This window comes from Tursiops truncatus, chromosome 6, assembly GCF_011762595.2.
Source record: "Tursiops truncatus isolate mTurTru1 chromosome 6, mTurTru1.mat.Y, whole genome shotgun sequence".
Classification (NCBI taxonomy): Eukaryota; Metazoa; Chordata; class Mammalia; order Artiodactyla; family Delphinidae; genus Tursiops; species Tursiops truncatus.
This window is the reverse complement of record NC_047039.1, coordinates 104964286-104990044: the sequence shown is the minus strand read 5'-3', so window position 1 is coordinate 104990044 and position 25759 is coordinate 104964286. Positions and strand designations below refer to the sequence as shown.

The 25759-nt window shown below is 38.8% G+C and overlaps 1 protein-coding gene across 3 annotated transcripts in view; it reads left to right on the top strand.

Moving 5' to 3' along the window:
• The window catches only part of NR6A1 (nuclear receptor subfamily 6 group A member 1), a 206960-nt gene that overhangs the window by 120498 nt on the left and 60703 nt on the right, over positions 1–25759 (top strand). The window contains exon 1 of one of the 3 annotated variants that reach the window (XM_019949235.3): positions 18489–18599. The exons of the other annotated variants lie outside the window; for them this stretch is intronic. Within the exon in view, the coding sequence (XP_019804794.1) occupies positions 18584–18599 (16 nt within the window). The 5' untranslated portion in view covers positions 18489–18583. Of the gene's footprint in view, positions 1–18488; positions 18600–25759 lie in introns of those variants that run through there. 3 annotated transcript variants of the gene reach the window in all.

The following is a 25759-nucleotide window of genomic DNA, read 5'->3' as shown; positions in this document are numbered from 1 at the left end:
TAACCATCTGGCAAAAAAAAAAAAAAGAAAGAAAGAGAGAGAGAGAATCTTCCATATGGCTTATGGTTTGAATTTTGTCTCTTGTCATTTCTCTCCAGTTTTTCTATACAAAACAAAATGCAGGATACATTTAGAATAATGTTCAAATAAAGCCTTTTAAAATTTATAATTATTTTTCATAGATGTTAGAATCATATATTGAATCCCAGTTGTGTGCTGAGCATTTTATGAGCTACTGAAAAGGAAATATCTTGTTGCTTCTGGGAATTGGTCTGTAATGATCTCACTTTTAGCGGAGTGTATAAGGGGGAAGAAAAGCATCTTTTACATAAAATTTCTTAAATACACACTTATTCAAAAAGTTTAAAAAAGTTTTAAAGCCTCTGTCCTTCAGTATTCATCTGAAGTGTGATCACTGTTTGGTGACTATCCCTGGATCTTGCAGGCTTGGCACATTTCTGCTGCCACTTGTATTGAGTTAGTTATGTTTAGGAGCTGGGCTCCAGTTGCTTTACGTGCTGCAGTGGCTATGGGCTAGTTATGTTAACTTCTCTGAACATTATTTTCCTTTTCTCTTCGAAGGGCATGATCCTTACTCTGCCTCACATGATTCTTATGAGGGTCAAATAGGATAATGCATGTGAAAGTCCTTTTCCAAGGGGCAAAGCATTATATGAGCATAGAATAATGCATGGTTTTCAAGGATATCTTTTTCCAACTTTTTTTTTGTTTCAACAACTTCATTGAGGCATATTTTACTCTGTGCAATTTAGTGATATCTAGTAAATTTACCCAAGTTGTGTAACCATTACCATAAATCAGTTTTAGAACATTTTCGTCATCCCCGTAAGATCCCTTCTGTCCCTTAACTGTTAGTCCTATTCCCAACTCCTGATCCAGGCAATCCCTAATCTATCTGTCTCTATAGATTTGCCCTTTCTGGACATTTTATCTAAATGGAATCATACAATATGTGTTCTCTGTGTCTTGTTTCTTTCACTTAGCATGATGGTTTGGAGGTTTGTTCATGTCATAGTATATATGAGTAGTTCTGTTTCTGAATAGCATTCCATTATATGGATATACCATACATTTTGTTTAGTCATTTTTGTATAGTTGTTTTGTTTAGTCCACCAGTTGATGGACATTTAGGTTATTTCCAATTCTTTATTATTATGAATAATGCTGCTGTGAAGATTCACATACAAGTCTTTGTGTGGACATGTTTTCATTTCTCTTGAGTATAAAGATGTATCTTTTAATTATAAAAGTAATACATGCTTGTTCTGAAAAATTCTTTATATATGGAAGTATGAAACTTGGTAAATGAGTCACCTCCCTAATTACACTTTCCAGGGGTGGCGATGGTAATAATAATAATAATCATCTTCTTAGTGTTTTGAGCATTTACTGTATGCCAGGCATTGTTACCTTACATATTCAATTCAATTCAGTTATTTCATATAGCATATATATGAAGTAATCCTTTTAAGTTGATACTATTTTTCCTTATTTTATGGATGAGAACACTGAAGTTGAAGGACTAAATGTAAAATTGCTTTTCTAGTAAGTGGAAGAGCCAGAATTTGAACTTGGGCATTCTGGTGTATGTTCTTCCAGACTTTCCAAAATATGCAGTTTTTTAAAAACAAAAATTATATACTTATTTTATTCTGTAGCTTGTTTTCACTTAATTTGTCTTACAGATTATTCCATGGTAGGATTTATAGATCTATCTCATTATTTTTATGGTTTCATGAATACATATGCCAGGATTTTTTTTAAAATATTTATTTATTTATTTAGGTTCTACCAGGTCTTAGTTGCACGGGCAGGCACCTTAGTTGTGGCTCACCAGCTCCTTAGTTGTGGCATGTGGCCTCCTTAGTTGTGGCATGTGAACTCTTAGTTGCAGCATGCACGTGGGATCTAGTTCCCTGACCAGGGATCAAATCTGGGCCCCCTTCATTGGGAGTGCAGAGTCTTATCCACTGCGCCACCAGGGAAGCGCCAGAATTTGTTTAATTCGTCTTCTATTAGTAGACATTTGGTTGCTGTTTTTTTTCCTTCTCTATTATGAATAGGGCTGCAGCAAATATCTTTGTATAATACTTTGCTTACTTGTGTTACTTTTTTGGCCTTAAGTCCTAGAAGTGAAATTTCCAAGTGAAAGTGGAAATTTTGGTGCTGTTAAATACCACACCCCCCATAGAAGGTGGTAAATAACCCCCTCCAATTCCCTCACCCTTGTAATCAGCATATGAGAGCCTGTTTTTCCAGCCTCATCAATGTTGCATTATTATCTCTGTAATGTGGTTATATGTTATCAATCATATAAACATTCTAGAGAGAAGTTAACATATCAGTGAAGGGCAGTGGTGAATAGCTAGTAAATTTAAGTAGTTTCCAGCCTTTTGATAGGTAAGGATTTGGCATTATCTAGGCTCTCAAGAGCTGCAGTATTGGAGTAGCCCAAACTGTAATTCAGATTAATTTAGGTTGACTTACTTGGTTGATGATTTAAAATGAACACTAAGACATTTCAGCCACAGCCATTTCCATTTTCTTAGGCCTGTTCCCTAACTGCTCTGGCCTGCTGGTTACCTTTCACCTCATTGCTGCCTACACTATCCTTGTCTTGCCCCCCAACTCACTTTATTTTTTTTAACATCTTTATTGGAGTATAATTACTTTACAATGGTGTGTTAGTTTCTGCTTTATAACAAAGTGAATCAGCTATACATATACATATGTCCCCATCTCTTCCCTCTTGCATCTCCCTCCCTCCCACCCTCCCTATCCCACCCCTCTAGGTGGTCACAAAGCACCGAGCTGATCTCCCTGTGTGCATAGGCTGCTTCCCACTAGCTATCGGTTTTACATTTGGTAGTGTATATACGTCCATGTCACTCTCTCACTTTGTCCCAGCTTACCTTTCCCCCTCCCCGTGTCCTCAAGTCTATCCTCTAGTAGGTCTGCGTCTTTACCCCCAACTCACTTCAAAGTGAAGCCAAGAAAAAGGGAGATGAGAACTTGGACATCTGGGATAGATACGTGTGCTTACCATTTCCATTCTTTCCTTCAATGGAAACTGCCAGAGTGAGGCCAACAGCCTAATGCTATCCTTTTGTAGTCTCTCCAGAGGTAAGGCTCTAGTCATTTCTGTTGCTGGCAGAATCCAAGTTGGCATGGTCTCTGTGGCCAGTATATAGCGCTGTATATACCTGTTTAGGGGGAGGTAGCTTTTCCATCCTGGTTCCAGTAAAGGAATCAAGGACACAAGAGTGTTGGATGTTGCTAGTTGTGGATGATCCCCAGTTGTCTTGCAGGAGCCAGAGCTTACCACATCTCTCAGATATTGGGAACCCTGGTTAGAATTTTCCTGTAGATTTTGCCTTTGTCTTCTGACTATCCCTTTCCTCTCCACTCTCCATGCCTGGTGTCTTCATCCCTAGGCCCTGTTAGTCTGGGGGATGCTGCCCTCTGCTGGTGGACTGTAGGATACCCACAGCAGTTTAGATGGATCTGATCACTAGAGGAACTGACAAGGCTATATAGAGCCGGAGTCGTGAAGCTCTCTAGTCTCCAGTTTCATGAAACGGTCCTAAGACTTTCTGCTGTGAGAATAATTCATCAATCACTAGAATAGTACAGAGACTTTCATTGTAATATCTATTGTGGCAAAAGAATAAAACCTAGGTGTCCAGCACTCGGGATTGTACTTACAGGAGCTAAAATTGGCTGTGTAAAGACAACATAGAAGAATGAAAATATTTGTCACAAAACAAAAAAAGCAAGCAGAATATAGCAATTGCAGCCATGGGAAATATTATATTTCTTATGTAGGATAATGGCTAATTTGGAATCCTCAAGACTAGTTGTCAAATCTAGGATGATCTCCTTTGATATTTCATTAATACTGTTAGTAAAACAGTATGCCCAATGTTTCTTTAGTATTGCTGTATATCTGTATTTTCTCCTGAAACAAATACTTGACATTTGAGTGGCCTGCTACAAACATTTCTATGATGCGTGGTCCTCCCTCAGACCTGATTTCCTAGGACAATAAAGTGGTGCCTTAGGTAGCAACTGACTAAAACAGGTACCCCAGTTGTGACAGGAACTTCCTAGGCAGGCTTTTCACCTGTAGTCTCTTTTATAATATAGGAGGCCACATAGAGTGTAGACATTACTTTGTATGATTTGATGAGAGACTGACTTGCCTCCTTGGTATAGGTCTCTACCTCAAATGATGCCCAGTAGGATGGTGACAACCTACAGGTTATGATGTTTCTGAGATTTTCCTTTTGTAAAGAACCATAAGGAGGGAAAGGAGCCTTTTGACAAACCACAACTTCTGTTTTCTAAAACTGAGCACCTCATTACATAACATTTGGATGAGAATAAAATGTATTGACTCATATATCTTGATCCTTTTCATTTAACAAGTAAATTGCTCAGTTTTCAACAGCAGGACTAGAATGAGGCAAATGAGATACCTATAGTACAAAATTTAAGACAACATTCACTCTCAGGGTCGTGCAAGTTCAGGATCAGCCCTGTTTCTCAAAAAATCCCTGTCAGGCCCTTTGCTCCACTCTGAGGAAGACATCATTCCTGATGTGATAGGATAGATTGTTTATTATCCTTTCTCAGTCTAAGCCTGGACTAGAGCCTACGGCCCCTGGGCTCTGGAAGCAGCTGTCTGGTTGAGCAGGTTTTGATCAACCACTTGATTTTTGGCTGTGGGTTTAGCACAGGGGGAGTAGCCCACTAATGACAGCCTGACTAAAATCCAGAATGAGTCTTGCAAAATGACCGAGTAAGGTCTAAAAAGTCTGGTTTCTTATCTCCTTAATCATTTCCCCATTTCTTGGCTTTTCCTATATTGATGAATATTTGAGTTTCTTCCAGCTTTTAAAAATTGTAGCATATTCCAGTGATCATCCTTATATGTATATCTTTGTAAACCATAAGTATTTCCGTAAGATAGAGGAGTAAAAGAGGGATCTTTGGGTCAAAAAGTGTGCACAGTTTAAATGTTAATAGATACTATAAGCTGTATTTAAGCTGTGTATCAACTATCAACATTGTATAAGCATACTCATTTTCTCAAGCCTTTTCCAGCACTGAAATATTCTCAGCATTTTAAATTTTTTGCCAATTTGATGGATAAGAAATAGTACTTAATCCTTATTTGTCGGATTTCTTCATGTTTATAAATACTGTGTGTGTGTGTGTGTGTGTGTGTGTGTGTGTGTGTGTGTGTGTGTGTATGTTTGGGTGTCTTTGCCTTTCAGAAGTTAGACATTTATGTAAACGCAAATACAATCGTCTTTTCCTTAATGATGTCTGGGTTTTATGTTATGTAGACTTTCCCTCCCCGCAATAGTAAAGAAATACATTATTCTCATTTTTTATTCTAATGATTTTCCAGTTCATTTTTTGTATATGTGATTAGTTCTTTTATAGCTCATGAAATTCCTGTTTCATGAGCTGTCAACACATTTTACTGCCAAAGGAAAAATAATGAATTTTTAATTCAGAAAGATAATAAAAACGAAATCAATATGCCCTTTTGGTAATGATTACTTTGGGATTATAGACTTGGGACCAGGGTGCTGTTCTCTTCTCCCTTCTGTTCCAATTATATTTGTCCTTTTCTTAACTATTTTTTTTAAGTACATGTTATTTTTACTAAAAATAATAACTGTTTGACACTTCTGTTTATAAAATGTTTCCACACACGTTCTAATTGGTTCCTCAGAACACTTTTCAGTTAGGACACTTTTCAGTTAGGACAGGTATAATTATCCCCATTTTATGGGTGAAGAAATAAAGATTATATAAGTAATAAGTGATGGAGATTTTTCTGGCTCTAATTATTCTAGCTACGGCTCTTTTTAGTTATCCGAATTCCAAGAACATCTGACTGTTAACGTATAATCATTCTTCTGTTGTTCATCTCTTTAAAAAAGATTTGTGGCTCAGCATCTGCGTGCAAACTTTTGCATCCTCCTGAAATAAACAAAAACAATATGCCTCACAAATGTTTCTTAGGTGCTTTGTGGGAGGACAGAGAGAGTTGGAAGGTTGGGATAACTAGAAGTTAATGAAATAGTGCTTTCATGAAGTTGGAATAAATATTGTGTTGCTGCTTGCCTGATAACCTTTTACAGTTTCCAGTGTCAGGCCTTTGTAGAATTCTCCATATATACATTTAGAATTTTAAAGGAGCTGGGTGAGTCTTTAATAGACCAGGATTTCACCTCCAGTTCTGTACCTGGCTCCCATTCCAGAACCCCAACTATATGCCTGTCACCAACTGCTTCTCTGAGGTCTATCATGCATTTTCCTTTTGCTGAGTGTTGATTTTCTTTCTTTATTTTTTTTTAAGATTTTTTATTTTGATGTGGGCCATTTTTTTAAAGGTCTTTATTGATTTGTTACAATATTGCTTCTGTTTTTTGTTTTGAATTTTTGGCTGGGAGGCATGTGGGATCTTAACTCCCTGATCAAGGATCAAACCTGTACCCCCTGCATTGGAAGGCGAAGTCTTAACCACTGGACCGCCAGGGAAGTCCCTGAGTGTTGATTTTCATACCACTGTGACTCTTATAGTGAAGTACTTACTGTAAAAAGTACCCTACCCATTTTCCTTTTGTTTAATTTCTCGTTTTAGTAGGTCATTAAAATAATGGCACTGCAGTGTCTTAGCCTGGAAAGTTATCAAATTCATTTTACACTGCATTTATCTGAGAATTCTCAATGTTATATGATAAAGGATCTAAGTTTCCCAACTTTGTAATAACTTGATCTGAACAGAGATGTTCAATGGAATTCACGTATCTTATTTGTGTGAAAGGTGAACTTCACCAAGACTGAGAAAACACCATTAAAAGGGCAATATCAGACTTCAAATTAATAATTATTTCATTAGTACCAAAAGGTCAAGTAAGATTGTACAGAGTTGTTTTCCAGGAATACGCTCAAAAGGATTGCTTTAATGCATTTGGGTGTCTCTTGCAAAGAAGACATGGTGAATGGGAAGGTTGGCTTTGGGCAGAGTTGTAGAGGCTTGAAAAATATCCAAGAAGAAAAGGAGAATTTCATTGTGGTGACCAGTTCATTTAAGAGGGATTATGATATTGTTATCTTTACAGTCATTTTTGTGCTAATTTGCAAAGGGGAATTCTGCTTATAGTGGTGGATTTTGTCCAAGTCAAGATGAGCCTGAGGCAAAGTTTTAGGATCTGCTCTCTCCAGCTGTTGGATTTATCTCTTTGGCTCCTCTTTTTTTTTTTTTTTTTTTAAATTAATTAATTCATTTTTGGCTGCATTGGGTCTTCGTTGCTGTGCGCGGGCTTTCTCTAGTTGTGGCTTGCAGGGGCTACTCTTCCTTGCGGTGCGCGGGCTTCTCATGGTGGTGGCTTCTCTTGTTGTGGAGCATGGGCTCTAGGCATGTGGGCTTCAATAGTTGTGGCACACGGGCTCAGTATTTGTGGCTTGTGGGCTCTAGAGCACAGGCTCAGTAGTTGTGGCTCATGGGCTTAGTTGCTCTGTGGCACGTGGTATCTTCCCGGACCAGAGCTTGAACCCGTGTCCCCTGCATTGGCAGGCAGATTCTTAACCACTGCGCCACCAGGTAAGCCCTGGCTCCTCTTGACTTTATAATCCATATCTCATCCCACAAACCAACCATCACAACCTGTCTTAGATTCTATCCTGTATGAATTGAATACGGCAATAGGTAACTTGAGAAAACTATCAGTGCTTTTAGGGGAATACCTGAAGGCCAGTTGTCAGGGATATATGAATACTAATCAGGATTTCAGGAAATATGTTCTCTAATCTTGAACATTTTTCACTCTGGCTGGTGAGAACAAGAGCTATTCCTGGCTCTTGTGAGCCCTGAAAATAATTTCCCCTATTCCTTTTGGGTGGTTCTTTCCCTAGCCTTGGGTAGTTTCCTCATACGTGTACAGTCATCCATCCTCAGCTGAAGACTCAGGAGAACCCTTTGCACATCTCAGTCATGCTCTCTCCATCTGGCGCTCTCTTTTCCAGCCCTCTGCCCTGTTAATTCCAGCCACGCTAGCCTCCTGGACTCCCAACCCCAAATCCTCAGCTCGAGAAGACTTGTTCGGCTCTACCTGAGCTCTCCCTGTGCTCCCTCCTGGAAACTCTCTGGGCAGTTAGGTGGGATATTCATAGGGCTTTCCTTGTTTCCAGGAATCACTGTCCTTTGCTGCCTAAAATCAATACATGAAAATCATTATTTTATATACTTTGTCCAGTTCCAGTCTTCTCTAGTCAGGAGGCCAAATCTGGTTGCCATTACTCCATCTTGGCCAGAGGCAAGATCCATTTGCAACTTTTATGTACTTTTAAATGTACTTAAGTTTTCATAAAAGGGATCAAACCAATCTCTTTTCATTCACAGCATGTTATGGACTTCTTTACATGCCAATACATAAAAGATCTACCTCATTTTTATAATAGTTACGTATATCTTATAGCTTTATTAGATTGCAAAATTTGTTTTGTTATTTATTTAGCTATTATATACAGTACTACAGTGAATACTTTCTCATTCCTGCACAAGTATATCTGTAGGATACTTTTCTAGAAGTGGAATTACTAGGTTAAAAAATGATATGTGCATTTTAAAGGATAGGCTTGGTTTTGATACATAATGCCGAAAGTGATCTCTCAAAATGTTGTACCAACTTATATAATGAGTGTGTGATGGAAGATGCTAAAAAAAAAAAATCACCTAAACTACTTCTTTGCATTAACGCTGATAGGATACATGGAGGAGCTCTCTTTCTCTATAGGACAAGAGTTATCATTGGAATTGGGTAATTTCTAAGGATATGATTTCTTGGCAGGCAAATTCTTTTTTTTTTTTTTTTTTTTTTTTTTTGCGGTATGCGGGCCTCTCACTGTTGTGGCCTCTCCCGTTGCGGAGCACAGGCTCCAGACGCGCAGGCTCAGCAGCCATGGCTCATGGGCCCAGCCGCTCCGCGGCATGTGGGATCTTCCCGCACCGGGGCACGAACCCGCGTCCCCTGCATCGGCAGGCGGACTCTCAACCACTGCGCCACCAGGGAAGCCCCGTAAATTCTTACATTGATGTGAAATTTGAAACTGATCCATCTGCTAACCCAGTTAAGGTAACTCAGAAGAGAGGAGTTTACTAGTGCATGGTGTTCATATATGACTGCCTCTACCCACAGCCCTGATACTATTCCCTTTGGCTGGAGTGCCATTTAAGTCCTGCAGAGATGCTAGTGTTTTGGTCCAAGCAGCATTACCAAGAGAAGATGCTTGGCAAATCCCAGGAAAGCATTTCTTGGAAGTCTTTGGTGTCTCTTCAGGCTTAGGAGTGGTTCTTTCTCTGATTTCTGTACTGGTTTGTCCTCATACAGCTGAGTCCAGGGTGAGGTCAATGGAGGCTCTGCATAATTCACTACTTTTGCTCCAAATGAAGGTTGACTCCTTGGAATCTGAATGGACTCTGAGAGGGGGGCAGGAGAAAGAAGTGATTCAGTTCACCAAATGGAAATTCTTCCTTTTTTACCTGACATCTGGTTTTAATTCCTTGTTTAGCTTTATTTGGAAATCTTACCAAAAAGCAAAAGTCTCTGTGATTAGCTGAACAGTACTGCTGCGCAACTCAGCTATCACTCTCTCCAGGAAGCCCTTCCAGACTTTCAGTTCAGTTCATCAAATAATCAAATATATACTAAGCACCAAGAACACAGTGATAAGCTGCTTCCACCCCAGCTAAAACAAACACATCTCTTCTGAGCACACCTTATATTTTGCCCCCCTTCTAAGACATATATATCATTCTTTCCCACTGGCTTGAGTTCCTCAAGGACAGAATCTTCACTCATTTGTCTCAATGCAGTCACCTCTAGCTTGGCATAGAACAGGAATTGCTCAGTGTTGAACTGCTCAGAATGCTTAATTCTTTGTCTCTAATTCTGGACTAAAGAAGGGAGAATGGTCTTTTTAAAAAATCACTTTATTGAGATATGATTGACATACAAAAAAACTGTACCTATTTAATGTATAAAACTTGATGAGTTTAGAGACAAGTATATACCTGTAAAACCATCTAATTTCAGGCTGCCTCTTATTTTAGTTAGCTGTTTCTTTAGAATTATGGATTCATCAAACATGAATCAAGTACAGTGGGCCCTCTATATTTGCAGATTCGACATCTGTGGATTCAACCAATCATGGATCCAAAAATATTAAAAAAATTTTAAAATTCCAGAAAGTTCCAAAAAACAAAACTTGAATTTGCTGCATACCAGGAACTATTTACATAGCACTTACATTGTATTTTGTATTATAAGTAATCTAGAGATGATTTGAAGTATACAAGAGGATGTGCATATGTTATATGCAAATACTGTGCCATTTTATGTGAGGGACTTGAGCATCTGTGGATTTTGGTATCCATGGAGGTCCTGGAACCAATCCCCTGTCGATACCTAGGGACTACTGTACCCATTTTGTGCTAGGTTTTGTGGTAGGTGCCAGGAATACAAAGATGAATCACATCACGTCCCTATTCTTGGGGACCCATGGGCAGGCAGGCATCCAACGGGATGGAACTGTAGAAATTCATAGGATTGGAACCCTTAGGGCAGGTAAGAATTGGAGATTTCTTGGAAGATATAATGTCTGAGTTAGCTGAGAATTAAATAATTCATGGAAACTAGCCAGGCAGAAGGAACAGTACATGCAAAGGCACATTTGGGAAACTGTAAATAGCACGGTTTGTTGACAGCACTGGGAATATGAGAAGGGAAAATGGAGAGGTTGACAAGAGGCTTGATCAGGAAGGCTCTTGTAAGCTTGGGGAGGGTGCTTTATTCTGAAAGAACTGACAAATTTTAAATGGGAGTATGTGGTTTTATTTGAGTTTTAGAAAGCAGCCAGGATGGAGAATGGATTTGGGAGGGGGGAAGGTAGAAAGGTGGAAAAAAATAGGAGCTAACAAGAGAGACCTATAAGGAGGCTCTTGAAATAAGCCAGATGAGAGATAATGGTGGCCAAGAATAGGATAGTGGAGATGAAAATAAATGTATGGATTCAGGAAGATCTGTTTGTTTTGCTTTATATTATTAGATTTTATGCATACATAGAAATACGTAAAGTGGTACAATGAACCCACGTACACAGCCTCAACAATAATCATCATCCAGTGGCTAATCCTATCCCACCCATATCTTTACCTCCCCCACCCCCCCATGTTATTTGAAGCAAATCTCAGGTATCATTTCATCCATAAATATTCCAGTATGTATCTCTAGAAGATTTTTTTTTTTTTAATCTATAGATTTCTCCTCCATCTCTTTTTCCCTCTCATTTAAGAGATTGGGTGATTTGTCCTGTTGAATTTACCACAGCCCAGATTTTGCCGATTACATCCTTCTAATGTAGATGAATGTGTTTTTCTGAACTCTGTAGCTCTTTAATTTTAGTAGTTGGATCTGGAGGCATGATCACCTTCAGATTCAACTTTCTGGGCAAGAATTCTTCATGGGGATGTTGAATTCTTCCATCAGAAAATATATATACCATCTTGTTTTCTCTTTTTGTTATGTTAGTAGCTGTTGATGATCAGTATCTAGGAGCCATTATAGTAACATTCTAATTCCAGTATTTCTTGTTCACTCATTGGCTGGAATGTTTCTATAAAGAGAAAATTTTCCACTGCTGTTGATTACCCTGTTCTGTATTTCATTTAGAAAAGGCAGGGTAAATACTTGATTCTTTCCCTTTTTAGTATTTAATAATTTCCAATATGCTGTGTTAGTTCCCTAGCATCCTTCAATGGTGACAGATTTTTTAGAGTCATTATTAACTCATGGATTTAAACATTTGTGTTTCAGTAAATTGTAATTATTTTTTAAAAGGATATTCTAATTGTCTCATCTATGGTTAGAGAGTGGCTGATTCAGCAGCTTTTGAGGAGATAGGAAAGATAGGAATGATGATAGGTTTTGAATTTAGGTGGGTTAAAGGGGAGAAAGGAGTTAAGGAGAGTCCCAGGTTTTTGGCTTGGGTGGTTGAGGCTGCTCACTGAAACAGCTGAGAAAGAGGAGCAGGTTTTAAAGCGTGAACATGTCTGGACATGTCTGAGGTGCTTATGATAGATGCATCTTTGTGGAGATGCCCAGGAGGCAGTTGGATATCAAGATGTGAAGCTCAGGGGAGCAATCCATGACTCCAGGACCTAGGATAGGGCTCAGTTGCTATGTGTAGTTCAGTCATATGATTATGTATGTTATATCTTGTTTGATAAAAATCAGTCCCTTTGCCAGCTGAAGCCAGGCTGTACCCCAAAGTAAGATTATTAAGCCGCTATTGCTTTCTCTTTTCTTTGTGCTTATCTTCAGAGAGGTTCAATCTCTAGTAGAGTAGGAAGGACAAAATTGGTTGTAGGTAGGTTTGCCACTAGGCCGGTTTACAACCGGTCCTGTTGGTTTTCCGATTTATTACACCCAGTCCCTCAGTTAGAGGAGAGCTCTGTGTATGGGTAGGATTTACTGTAGTTGGAATTGAGGCTGGGTGAACTGGTTTTGGCTTTGCAGGAATGGCTTAAGGCAATCTTTTTGTGAGTATTTGTATTCCTAAAGGATTTTCTTTCCCTCCCCCATGATCCTGCTCTCTGAAGCAACTCCTTTCCTTTCTTCCTCTAGTCAACAAATATTCATTTAGCACATGCTTTGTGTCAGGTACTGGGGATACAATGGTGAACAGGAATAGGGGGCACAGTCCCTGCCTTCATATAACTTGGAGTCTAGTGGCAGATATATGTATATATTATATATGTTAATCAGAAGATCATCAGCAATGTATGATTCCATACTAATACAGGAACTCAGTAAATAGGACATATTGGTCAGAAATCTTTTATTACCAGTGCTGGGTCTTCATTATTGGAAGATTCAGTGTCAGGTAGGTTTACAAATGAGAAAAAAAATATATATATATATATAACAAAGGGCCTGACACATAGTGACTCTGAAATGGAGTTTGTCTAGGGGAAAAAAAAAACCTCCTCTGAAGTAAGATGGAAGAGTTAGAAAATGTGAAAATGAAAGTAGACTATGAATGCACCATTAAGTTTATTATTTATTTTTATTATTTTTTTAATATATTTATTTATTTATTTATTTTGGGCTGCATTGGGTCTTCATTGCTGCGCACAGGCTTTCTCTAGTTGCAGCGAGCGGGGGCTACTCTTTGTTGCGGTGCGTGGGCTTTTCATTGCGGTGGCTTCTCTGTTGCGGAGAACTGGCTCCAGGCGCGGGGCTTCAGTAGTTGTGGCACATGGGCTCAGTAGTTGTGGCTCACAGGCTCTAGAGTGCAGTTGTAGCGCACCGGCTTAATTGCTCTGCAGCATGTGGGATCTTCCTGGACCAGGGCTCAAACCATTGTCGCCTGCATTGGCAGGCGGATTCTTAACCACTGTGTCACCAGGGAAGTCCCACCATTAAGTTTAATTAAAAAAAAATGCATACCACCCACTCACCTACACAACACATATACCAAAAGCCTTCTAATTGCTTTAGCATATTATGAATGCCTGCTGTGTGATATATGCTAAACCCAAGGCTGTGCTCTGAAATTACCAAAGCTTGACTCTTTGGGGTTATATTCAGACTAATAAGGAAGGCAGAACTGTAAAATAAAAACAGTAGGTGGCTTGTGTTATCATGATGTATTTTAGGGATCCAGGCAGCATGGAAGAAGGGTGTGGTTTGACTCTGTCTGATTTGATGCCTGGGAGGATGGAGTCTTAGAATACCTCACAGTGGAGGTGATATTTAAATTGAGTCCAGAAAGATGAGTAGGTGCTAGTGGAAGCTATAAGGAAGTAGTGGGAAGAGTTATTCCAGGTAGATGTTATAGCTTAGCATATTTGCAGTCAGTATGGCAGGAGTGATGGGTATTTATAGGGAATAGTGATAAATGAAGCTGGAGAGATCAGCGGGGGCTGGATTGTAAAGGGGATTGGGATTGTGGACCTTTATACTATAGGTGCCTAAGAGCCATTGACTAGACACAGATCATGCCACAGTTATTGGGAGTTTTTATCTTGTACACCTTTGTCCAGAGTCCTCAGTTATACAGCAGTGAGTTACTTGTAGGCAGAAACCTCTTCCTGTGTCATCTTTTTTTTCCCTCTCAGTCAGGCAAATAGATGGGTAGACAAATGAAACAACAGTGAGAAGTCAGGGCCTAGGCCAGAGTCCATCCAGAAACTACTGAGTTTCAAGTGGTTTTCCTTTTTAGGGGCACCAAAGGAGGAAGGCTCTCTGTCCATTTGCCCTGCCCCCAAGTCTTCCTTTTTACTGCGGTGATCTTTTTTACTTCATTTGCACATGTTGCTTAACAGCACTTGGAGCTGTTGATATATTCAGAGCTGCAATATTTTATTTTCATTCATCTCTGGACTTAATTGTGAAGAAGATAGACAGGTAAGGGTACCATATGGGATGAATAAGTCCCAACTCGTTCAGACTTCTCAGGAGACAGAACAGTTGGCTGTGTTTATATTTATACATTGTATGTCTGTTTCTTTTCTTTTTCTCTTCATTCAAAAGGGGCTGATTTATTCATACTATAATCTGATACTTTAAAAATCCACGTACAAGATCTTGACTGGAGAATTATGGAGATGTTTTAAAGGAGGGTTCACTCTTTCCAGGTCTTAAATACCCTACTCATATTTAAATTTACTTGATTGTCTCAAAAATGTCTTTTTACAGTTGATTTGTTCAAATCACAGTCCAAGCAAGGTACATATTTTGCATCTGCTTGTTATATGTAAGGCTGTTCTATTTTTTTTTAATTTATTTATTATTTATTTTTGGCTGCGTCGGGTCTTAATTGAGGTGCACGAGCTCTTCGTTGCAGCACGCGGGCTTCTCTCTAGTTGTGGCATGCAGGCTGCAGGGCGTATGGGCTCTGTAGTTGTGGCGCGCGGGGTCCAGAGTGCTTGGGCTCTGTAGTTGGCTGCACATGGGCTCTCTAGTTGAGGCGCGCGAGCTCAGTAGTTGTGGCGTGTGGGCTTAGTTGCCCTGCGGCATGTGGGATCTTAGTTCCCTGATCAAACCAGCGTCTCCTGTGTTGTAAGGTAGATTCTTTACCACTGGACCACCAGGGAAGTCCCTATAAGGGTATTCTTAAATCACACCCTGGAGTCTTTTTTTCCATTGCCAATCATGTTACTCTTCTGCATACAGGTTTAATTCCTGACTTTATATCATAGGCATTAAAATAGTCTTTTGTGATCCTTATTCCTTCACGTCCTGAAATACCTTTCCTACCTGTTTACATGTTGAACACCAAGGTTCAGCTCCCTTTCTGTGGCATGCCATTCCAATCTAATGAATTTTCCTTCATCTGTTTCCTTAACTCATAACATCATGTTGTCATTTATCTGTTTAGTTGTTTGCAGTACAAGTGGGTTAATGTGGAGTGGGGGGAAATGAGGCTGGAGAGAGGTCAGCAGATGGTGAGCACCTCTAAGGTGAGGATCACATAATATTCATTTCTGTCACTTCAGTCAGCATAGTGCCTAGCTCATAGGAGACACTCAGTGAATGTTTGTAGAATTGGATGAAAAACCCTAGTTTCTAAAATATTTTTGGTTTGTAGCTCTGAGTTATTTTTTGTTTGTTTTTTCCTGAACTATGGACTGCCCTTTCCAACTCCAGAAACAGATGGCAAAACTGGAAATCATATCTAAGTATGTTCTTTGTTGCTCCTGTTCTTTTTCTGAACTCAGGAGCTTTGCTTGTTAGTCCCAGGTAATGTGGACTTCATTTGACTGTGTTTCATTATTCCTGTTTAGTTGAATTAAACTCCTGTCCTTGCCATAAGGAATGTATGCATCAAGGATCTGACAGATGAGAACAAGAGACCTTGGGCTTTTGGGTTTTGTGGTTTGCAAGGTTAAAAAGGAATTTTAAATATTTTCCGCATAATTCTGTTTTTCTGAAATGGATAGATTTTCTAACTAGTCCCCCTCCAATCAGTGGTCACATGGCTTTCACTTTGCATCAGACTATCATTGAAACTTCTTAAAGGCAAATAAGGCTGAAATGATTCCAGTGATTGTATAGCCACTAGAATCACTATCATTTGTTTTACTTTGAAGGACTAAACATAATACATCTTGATTACCCCCTTCAGCTTCAAAATCTGCAGTCTTCTTTGAAAGTTGCCATTTGAATAAACAAACATGGAAATGATGTTGAATAGTAATATCTTAAAAGAGGCTTTGTTGTTTCCTGTCCAAGATATGTGGCATAATGGAGGAGATGAGGGACTAGGATATTTGGATTTCTTCTCTCAGTTGGTCTGATGACTCTTGCTTTTTCCTTTCTTTGGGCCTCAGTTTCCCCATCTTTAAAATGAAAGTGGAACCAGTTTCTTGCAAGGTTAACTAAGGTTCTGCCATTCATAATTTGGACTCAACTTTTGAATTCTATTAGATATTCAGTATGCAAATGTCACAGGTGTTGGTTGGATGTAGAAGTTTGTTTATCTACTTTTTTCTACATTACAAAACTAGTATTAGCAAGTAGAAAATGTTGTTTTCTTACCTTCTTTTCTCCCCTTCCCACTCATAAATTCCATGAATCCTTTTAATTTTTTTAAATGATTTTTCTTCTCTGCGGTTGTTTTTAACAATCTTATTGGGAGCCCTGTTTAGATTTAGAGTTTGTCTTTTGTATTCACATGGTCACTGAGGTGCATGTTCATGTGCTCTGCCCCTTCTTCCTAGTAGAACCTATAAAGGGCTCTCAAAAAACTGTGGGACTTTGGATACTGAAGAAATATGACTCTATATCCAAAGACAAAGACTTACCTGTCTTAAACTATGTTGAAGATTTGTTCTCAGGCTTATGGGTACATCAAGGATTATTACTAAGACCCACCCTTTAAAATCAAGAGTGCTGCCTCAGTCTTGATACTTGGACCTTGACCAATAGCTCCCCATTTTATATTTTCCTCCAAAGGTTGGTACAGTAAAGCAAAGAGGCTTACTATACTTTATTAATCTCTTGTCTGGGTGGGAATAGGATGGGAACGCTTGTTGATGTGTTTGTGTTGGAGTGAGGTGTGTGATGCCAGTGGCAGAAAATTTATTTTTAGGCAGACAAATTATAGCCTTTTCTCCTCCTGGAAATCATTGGTCACTTTCCCTTTAGGCCATACTTTGTAAGATGACCTTAATGCTGTCTCTTTTGGTTGGGAAAGCCCTCTAGTAACAGTGGTAGCAATATTTGCCATTCAGTTATATGGCTGCCAGTGACAGATTCCACTCCCACTCCTTTTTTATGGACTACTGCTGTAAGATGTGCCTGACCTTTAAATTATTCCCAAGGCTAGCCTAGAGATTAAAGGAGATTTCATAGGATGAAACACTTTGCACAGTTAAAAAACACTTATCCCTGGCAGTTGGTCTCTCTTTGGATCATCCCACCTTCTCAGTGGAACTTGCCCTGATATTGTGTTCTGATATCTGAATGGAGAGCTGAATGTTTGACATCATGTGTCATTAGCATATGGCTCAGATTTGCCAGCCTCTGCAGCTCTGTGGTGGTGTTTGAACATACTCACACACCCAGGGTGACGTGCACTGGTATGGTTCACAAATCAAGGAGGCATGGCATAATGATTGCTTAAGATCTTAGGAGTTTTAAAGGAATGAAGCAAGAAGCTTACTTTAAAGATTTAAGCTCTTGGCTGGGGGCGGGGGATGAAAATTCTAACCTTTGCTTTCCAAAAGAATATTGCAGACCTAGTTCCCTTTCTCCACATTATTTCAAACTAGTGTGTATAACCACAGCATGAAAATTAAGGGCCAGAGTTAAAGTGAACACTGCAAGTAACTCAGCTTCACATTTTAATTTTCTCAGAAGAATTTGCCTTGTCATTGTTTATTATAATGACAAAAAGCAGGGGATCCCACTCCTACCCCACCAACACATGCATAACACGGAGTCTTTGTTTTTTCTTTTCCTTGTGCCAAAGGTTTTAACTGTAAACTTTCTAATCCAGATTATAAAAGAATATAATATAAAATAGCTCTTGAAAGAAAGGAGAGAAAAAAATCCTACATACTAGAACTCTTTTAAATTAAATGAAAACCAAGTTCTTCTAAAATGGTGCCTTTTAAGTTTAGGATCTCAGCTTTAAAAAAAGACTGGAGGAGTATTTCCTATTAAATGTTCCCATAACAGTTTTCAGAGAGTCATGGTAGGCAGTATTGTTAACTAAAGAAAATAAGTCTATCAGTTACACTTAGATAACCTTTGGAAATAAACGAACTCCATACACGTTGTGACCTTAGCGCCTGAACTTTCTAATCACATGACTGGCTTGTAAACTGACCTGTGAGGATGACTGTTGTAGTACAGGCTAAGAGAGAGAAATTGGCCAAGTGTCGGAAGGGTGATCATCAAGCTGGACTTGTCTTGTAATCTCTGTTTCTTCATGGCTGCAATAGAACTTCTCAGCAGACTACGAGAAGCATGAAATGGAGACATGGGAAGGTAAGGGAGCAGACTGTGTCAGTCTGGGCTCAAATCTAAGGTTTAGAAATTTTCTTTGAAGGTTTAGAGCAGATAGTAGCCTTGAGGGAAGAGGGAGGCAGTCCAATCCTTTTTTTGTGTCTTGGCGGAATTCAGCCAACAAGTTTTCATGTAAATAGCAACTAGCTATAAATGTTTTGAAATAGAGAAAAGCAAGGGAGAACTGTAGTAAATTGGTTATTGTGGTTGATGTTTTTAAGAGAATGAGCAGAAAAAAAGGAAAGAAAAAATGGATTGAAATTTTATAGTGACTTGATAAAAAAATCTTAAATTTCATTTTACATCACAGTCCTTAGGTAAAGTTTACAGTTTAAAAAATTATTCTGTTTACTTCTTGACAGATTTTGTTTATATTTTAAATTCCCTAATCCAGTTGACCATCTGCCAAAGCCTTATTTAGTACTGTTAATTATAGATAGTATTGGGGTCATGAGCCCTTTGATAAGGCATCCTCATTCCCTTTGGGGGAACTTAGATACTTTATGGTTTTGGGTATAAGACTAAGCCATTGCTAATTTCTTTTTAAGTGGATTGTTTTTAAAATGGGTAAATATTCTCTCTCTAATTTAATAGCAAGTAGTTAGTGTTGAATTTGTATACTTGTAATAAGCTCTTGTGTGAGAAACCCCAGTGCCCCACAACTTTATTATTTGGACCTCAAAAGACATAGGCAGCTAAAGAAACAGCTACAAAATGAATCTTAGTGTTTAAGATTTGCTGTATTTGTTTGCTGTGTTTATAAAGTATAGAGTCTAAGAGTTTGCCAAAAGTTTGGTTTCTCATAGGCACTGCTCAGTTATAGCCAGAAGAGTTTCAGATTCTTTGAGGCAGTTGGTATATTTCTAGGAATGGCATTAATCTATGAAATGCTTTCTTAGGAAAGCTTCCCAGCCCCTTGTAGCATGCCTAACATCTGCCATAGGCAGCTTTGCAGTTTAATTCTAACTCTGAGGATGCGCAAGCTAGGGAAATGGGACCCTCTCTCACAGCAACATTCTTCTTTATAGTAATACTCCCTTATATGTTCTTCCCCAGCACTTTGTATGCCAGAATTACCTCATTGGTTTTTATTATAAATCGGTGGAAACTACAAAGTTTATAGAAATTATCAATTACATGCACAACCTGGTATTTTTTTATCTTGAACAACTTTCTCCCAATAGGCACAGAAATTCTTTGTTAAACTAATCTGCTTATACTAGCTTTTCCAGAAGGGAGTTTAAGAACTAAGATTTGCTCTGGATCCATTGGAATAGTTTAGGGGTAAGCAGAGATACCAGAGCAATAGTTAGATGAGTTTGGAGGGGATAGCTCTGGAGGATTTGGACTTTTTTCAACTAGTTTGAATCTGTTAGTGATATGTAGTCCACCAGTTTTTTTTGTTGTTTTTTTTTTAACATCTTTATTGGAGTATAAATGCTTTACAATGGTATTACACCAGTTCTGAAAGAGAAAAAATGTTTGAACAGGAAGTTCTCTCTTAGTTCTTAATTAAATATTGAAACTTCAATTTTCCTTAGCTGTTCAATGGCAGAAAGTAACTTACGGTACTAAAATGAGAACTTTTATAATACAAAGAAGTGAATTTTTAAAATTTCACCTGAATCATCCATACAAAATTCTAATAAGGCAAAATGAATTATCCCAGCTGAAGGAGGTCTTTGGAAGCTTAAAAAGCAAAATCGAACTACTTACAAAAGAGATCAGTGAAAATGCTACTGTAAAAAAGCGTTGCCTGGTTTTAGATATTGGGCCCTTGTCCATTTAAATTAACCTTTGTCACAGCTGGGCATACAAATGTTTTGTTTTAGTTCACAGAGGGTTAACTCTATTCAAGCTTTCACTGTGGCAGGCCTGATCTGTGGAGTCTTACAATCTGGTCTTTCAGCCCTGCCAGTCGCTAGGCAGGAAGTCTTATTTCTTAAGCTATCTTTCAGAATGGGGGGTTGGGATTTGGAGAAAGGTGGGGGAAGGGCCTTGGAGCATCTGTAAGGATCAATAACAGAGAGCAAGCCGCAGAGAGGCCATTGTGCACACTTCAAGATAGATGTAGCCCTTTTGCATGGCCCCTGCCTGGCAAGACAGACACCTAAAACCAAAACAATGCCACTGAATGAATTCCGTGTGAAAATAAGATTGCTGTTTAAAAGAGAAAAAATACTTGAGTGCCCTTTTAATGTTGGGAATATTCTCATTCCTCAACTTCCTGGGATCAGGCAACCCCCACTAGAAATAACTCCAAATTGATTTTTAAACGCCTTTTGTCCTCATGCTAATACTGTATTGAATTGGAGAGGGTGATCATTTTGGTCTTAGTCACGTGCATCAAAGCTTTGAGTAGTCTTTTTTTTTCTTTTTCTTTACTTTTTTCTTCTCTTCCTTCTTTTTTTTCTTTTTTACGCTAACGTTTGTTTTACTCTATTGGTATTGGAGGCATCATTAAAGGAATAAAAAAACAAAATTTGGTTAGGATTTGAGTAACACGTGTGAAATCCCTCCCCCAACAGCTGGTATTGGTTCTTGAAACTTCAGCTGAGCTAAACAGATGCTCTTAGTGTTATTTTGAGATCGTTTAAACCAGATTTGTAGCCAAGAAATCTACAAAAATTATAGGTCTTATTTTAAAATGCACTGAAGTTGTGATATGCCACACCCTAATGCATATTACATGGGTGTTAAACAGAAATACCTGAGCTTGGGAAAGTGAACAAATTCTGCCAATGAAGTTATGATTTTAAAAGCTACCAAGTTTGTTCTTCTTTTACTCCAGCCCAGATTTTCATTTTTTGAATTCCCCTTTTCCAGGCCCAACTGTAACATTCCTGTTTTACTGTATCCTTTTTCAGAGGACCAAGGCAGTAATTCAGTAGGTATTTTTATGATGCAGATTCTTTATGGCAATTGGAAAGAGTAATGGAGTCTGCTGCTTCTCTTCTGCTAAACCTCCAAAGTATTGGTGACAGCTGATGGTAATAGTTGTGGAAAATGGAGTCATAAAGAACTTCTTCCAGTTTAAAAATCTTCCAGGAATAAATGCATAAGCTAACTGGAGGTCTATAATGAAACTTGCAAATATACAAATGGAATAAGTGGGGAAAAAGACCTATATCTGAAATGAGCCCCAAGTTTAAGTTATTTTGTGCTTCTTGAGTTGAGACCTGACACAGTCTCCTGGACGGTTTTGAGGCTTGAGGGACTACATCGACACTTCACAAGATCATCTGGATATTTTTAACACATCTCTAACCTATACACCTTTTCTGTATATATGATGTATATGTATAAAATGAAATGATGTATAAAAAGAAATTTAATCATCACAAACCTCCTTGATAGCATTGTTTTTGCCTTTCTGATGCATTATAATTCTTCATTACAGAAGGGATCAATTCTTTTAATGGGTATTTTCCAGAGAGACAGATATTACTAGCAAAACTTGGAAGTTCAGTTACCATTTGCATTGTATTAAAATGGGGTATGAAACCTACCATGACCCTTTGAACAATGTGGTCTTTAATGTGCTTTAGGGGGAGGGCCTAGTGAAGGAAAAGCCATAAAAGTCTTCAGGGTTCAAGATGAGGTTGGGATTTTAGGCCATTGCTTTTGTCATTTTCACACACAAACATCACTGCAATCATGTTTGATTTAGCATCCTTAATACAATGAGGTGGGAGAACAAAAGGATATCAGAGGCACAAGTATGGAAGCCAAACATTCTCCCTTCCCCCCAGATTTTTTCAGATCATTTTTTTCTTGCTGTGTCCCTGCTACTGAGTTTTTTAAAGCCAAGAAAATTAGTCCATTTGTTAAGAATCTTCTTTTTGCATGCCTCAGTGGTTTGCTTGGGCATTTGAAAAACAAGATGTTTCTCAAATATTTTTTTGTCACATAAAAAAGTCATGTCTCAAAGACTTGGTTAAAAACACCATAATTAAGAAAAATGTACCCACTCATATTTCAAGGTTGAGGGTTTTGGGGGGTGGTCCCAATGCACAGCTGTTTTACATATTTTGAAAAGCCTGATAGATGTAAAGGTCATTGCTAACTCTTAACAGGGTCTTGATGCTCACACTGTGATCCAAGAACCTTGCATTAATTAGGATGAGAAGCATGGAAGGTCAGGAGTCAACTGACCGTGGGCCTTGGTGGATTGTCGTTGGGGCCAATCAGAATTCATATAGGATTTTTAGCCGTTGAAACCAAACAAAAACAAAAACAAAAACGAAAGAACAAAAAACCTGCTGTTGCTTCCATGGCCTCTGAGCAGATCCTTTGGCCTGTATGGTAAGGACTTGTCCTGTGCTGCCCAGATGGCTCATAAAAACTTGACTGCATCCATTGCTTTTCTACAGAACCTCGGCAGCCTGCTCTGTCACTTGGCCAAGTCACTTGACCTCTGTGAGCCTCAGTTTCCTCATACGTACAACAGGGGATGATAATACCAATCTCCACAGGATTGTTATAGGAATTGAATAAGAGAACCTCTGTCTCAGTGCCCAACACATGCTTAACATGCTTTGACATTGAAATAAGTTTCAAATAGTAGCAAATTTAAGGAGATTAGGAAGGAGAAGATTCTTGGGTGAGGCTGTGGCTGGTGCTGTTTATATTCCAAGTAGAAAAGTCCCCAGGGAATGCCTCCATTCAGTGGGGAACAATCAGGGAAGGGCCCTTTGGAAATTGGAAAATGCTGTACGACCAGTGAGATGAGCTGCTGAGCCTTCTCCTACATCCAGTTGCTGTGCTAATATCCTATTCCTGGGCTAATGAAAATAATTAGTAATGAGTGGGTCCCTGCAAAATTTGTAGCTTTTTCTCCGAGAGTCTTTTTTACAGTTGTTTTGTTGGGAAGGAAAAGGAGAAGGGATGGCCTCTAAGTGAGCACACAGATTGAGTCATTAGAAAAGGAAGGATAGTCACGTTAGTCTTATAACGTGAAAGAAGAAGATATTCTTTCATGCGTTTTGGGAGATAAATAGATGCCAAGATAATTACTGAGGCCATGCTTAGTAGCCCCTTCTCAGAAGCCTTACCGTGAGGTAGTAAAGTTGGGAATATTAGTAGCACACTAATCATTGCCCTGCTTAACTTTGGTGTCTTCAGTCTCTCCGCCTTCTGGTTGAGAGGCTATATCAGTGGTTCATTTTCTTATCTCTGTATTTAAAATTATAATTTATGTAGCCAACATTCATTGAGCCCTGGGAACACAGGTGAATCAGACATAATTCCTTACCTGAACTGCAGCTCCTCCTTTTTAGCTACAAAGAGGGAAAAATAATTTTAATGTTGTTTAACAGATATTAACTTTATCACTTAGAGTTTTTAAATTTTTATTTCTATTTATTTACTTAATTTTTTTTGGCCATGCCACGTGGCATGTTGAATCTTAGTTCCCCGACCAGGGATTGAAGTCTCACCCCCTGCAGTGGAAGCATGGAGTGTTAACCACTGGACCACCAGGGAAGTTCCTCATTTAGAGTTTTTGATAAAGAAGATGCACGATGGAATACTACTCAGCCATAGAAAAGAACGAAATTTTACCATATGCAGCAACATGGATGGACTTGGAGGGCATTATGCCACGTGAAATAAGTCAGACAAAGAGAAATACTGTATGATATCACTTATGTGGAATCTAAAAAATAAAACGAACTAGTGAATATAAGAAGCAGACTCATAGATACAGAGAACAAATTAGTGGTTACCAGTGGTGGGGGGAAAGGGGGAAGGACACAGTAGTGGTGGGGAGCGGGAGGTATAAACTGCTGGGTATAAGATAGGCTCAGGGATGTACTGTACAACATGGGGAACATAGCCAATATTTTGTAATAACTGTAAATGGAAAGCAACCTTTAAAATAATATAAAAAGTTTAAAATTTAAGGAAGAAAAACCCTAGTATTTGAGGGCAGTTGCTGGGAGAGGAAGAAGAACATTTAGCTTCCAAAGCATTATTCAAAACTGGCATTAGGATTTTGTTTGCACTTTGGGCCTTATATTTCTTTCGTTTTTTTGACTACATTTGTTAGACATTTCTTGAAATGTTTTTGCTCTTACAAGTGTATGGTTGCAAAGTAGAATATTCAAATACTTTTCTATTTTTCTTAATATAGTAAAATTAGAGTCCTGGAATGCATTTGGCAAAAGTGTGGAGAGACTCTAAATCTCATGTCTGTTTCTGTGTTGGCATCCTATTCACTGTCAGCAAAACGTTTTCCTTCCAAGAGGTTTTAGCATGTGCCCTCAGTGTGATGACTGTAGCAACCCAGCTTTGCTTTTCAAAGGAGCTGATAAGTTATGGATAACTTACTAAATGTCAGATATATTTAATTAAAGTTTATTAACTAACTTCTCTACAGCAAATGCATGTTTTGGACCTTTAAAAAAAAAAGAAAGAAGTAAATACCATTCCAGAGGCCATTTAATCCCAAAACACATGCACTTGAGTCTGTGGAAGTAAGAGATGTGTAAATGAAAGTCTTGGCACCCAATAGGTGCTGGTCGTGAAGCCTTGGCCATTGTTACTATTACAATAATATGTATACATGCACATACTCATATGCATTCATAGTTTTTTTAAGTTTGCCATGAGATAGTTGCTAATTGCCGCTGACAAAAAAATCTACTACCCTCACGTCTTTTATTGACTGGGGGCAGGATAGGGGTGAGGTGATGATGTGCCACAACTAGTTTCTCTCCCTGTCGTTGGGTATAGTCCATACCATTGTTTTAACCATATTGCGTATTTAAATGGTACTTTAAGAAACTGGCCATCACATTGTTCTGTTAGGATTCTAGGTTCCTTTTGAATATGTAGAAATGAATTCTCCCTCAGAACCTCTGCTCTCATCCTCACATACATTTTTTTAAAATAAATTTATTTATTTATTTGCAGCTGCGTTGGGTCTAAGTTGCCGTGCGTGGGCTTTCTCTAGTTGCGGTGAGTGGGGACTACTCTTCATGGCAGTGCGCAGGCTTCTCGTTGTCGTGGCTTCTCTTGTTGCGGAGCACGGGCTTTAGGCGCGCAGGCTTCAGTATTTGTGGCACTTGGGCTCCGTAGTTGTGGCTTGGCGGGCTCTAGAGCGCAGCGTATTTGTGGCACTTGGGCTCAGTAGTTGTGGT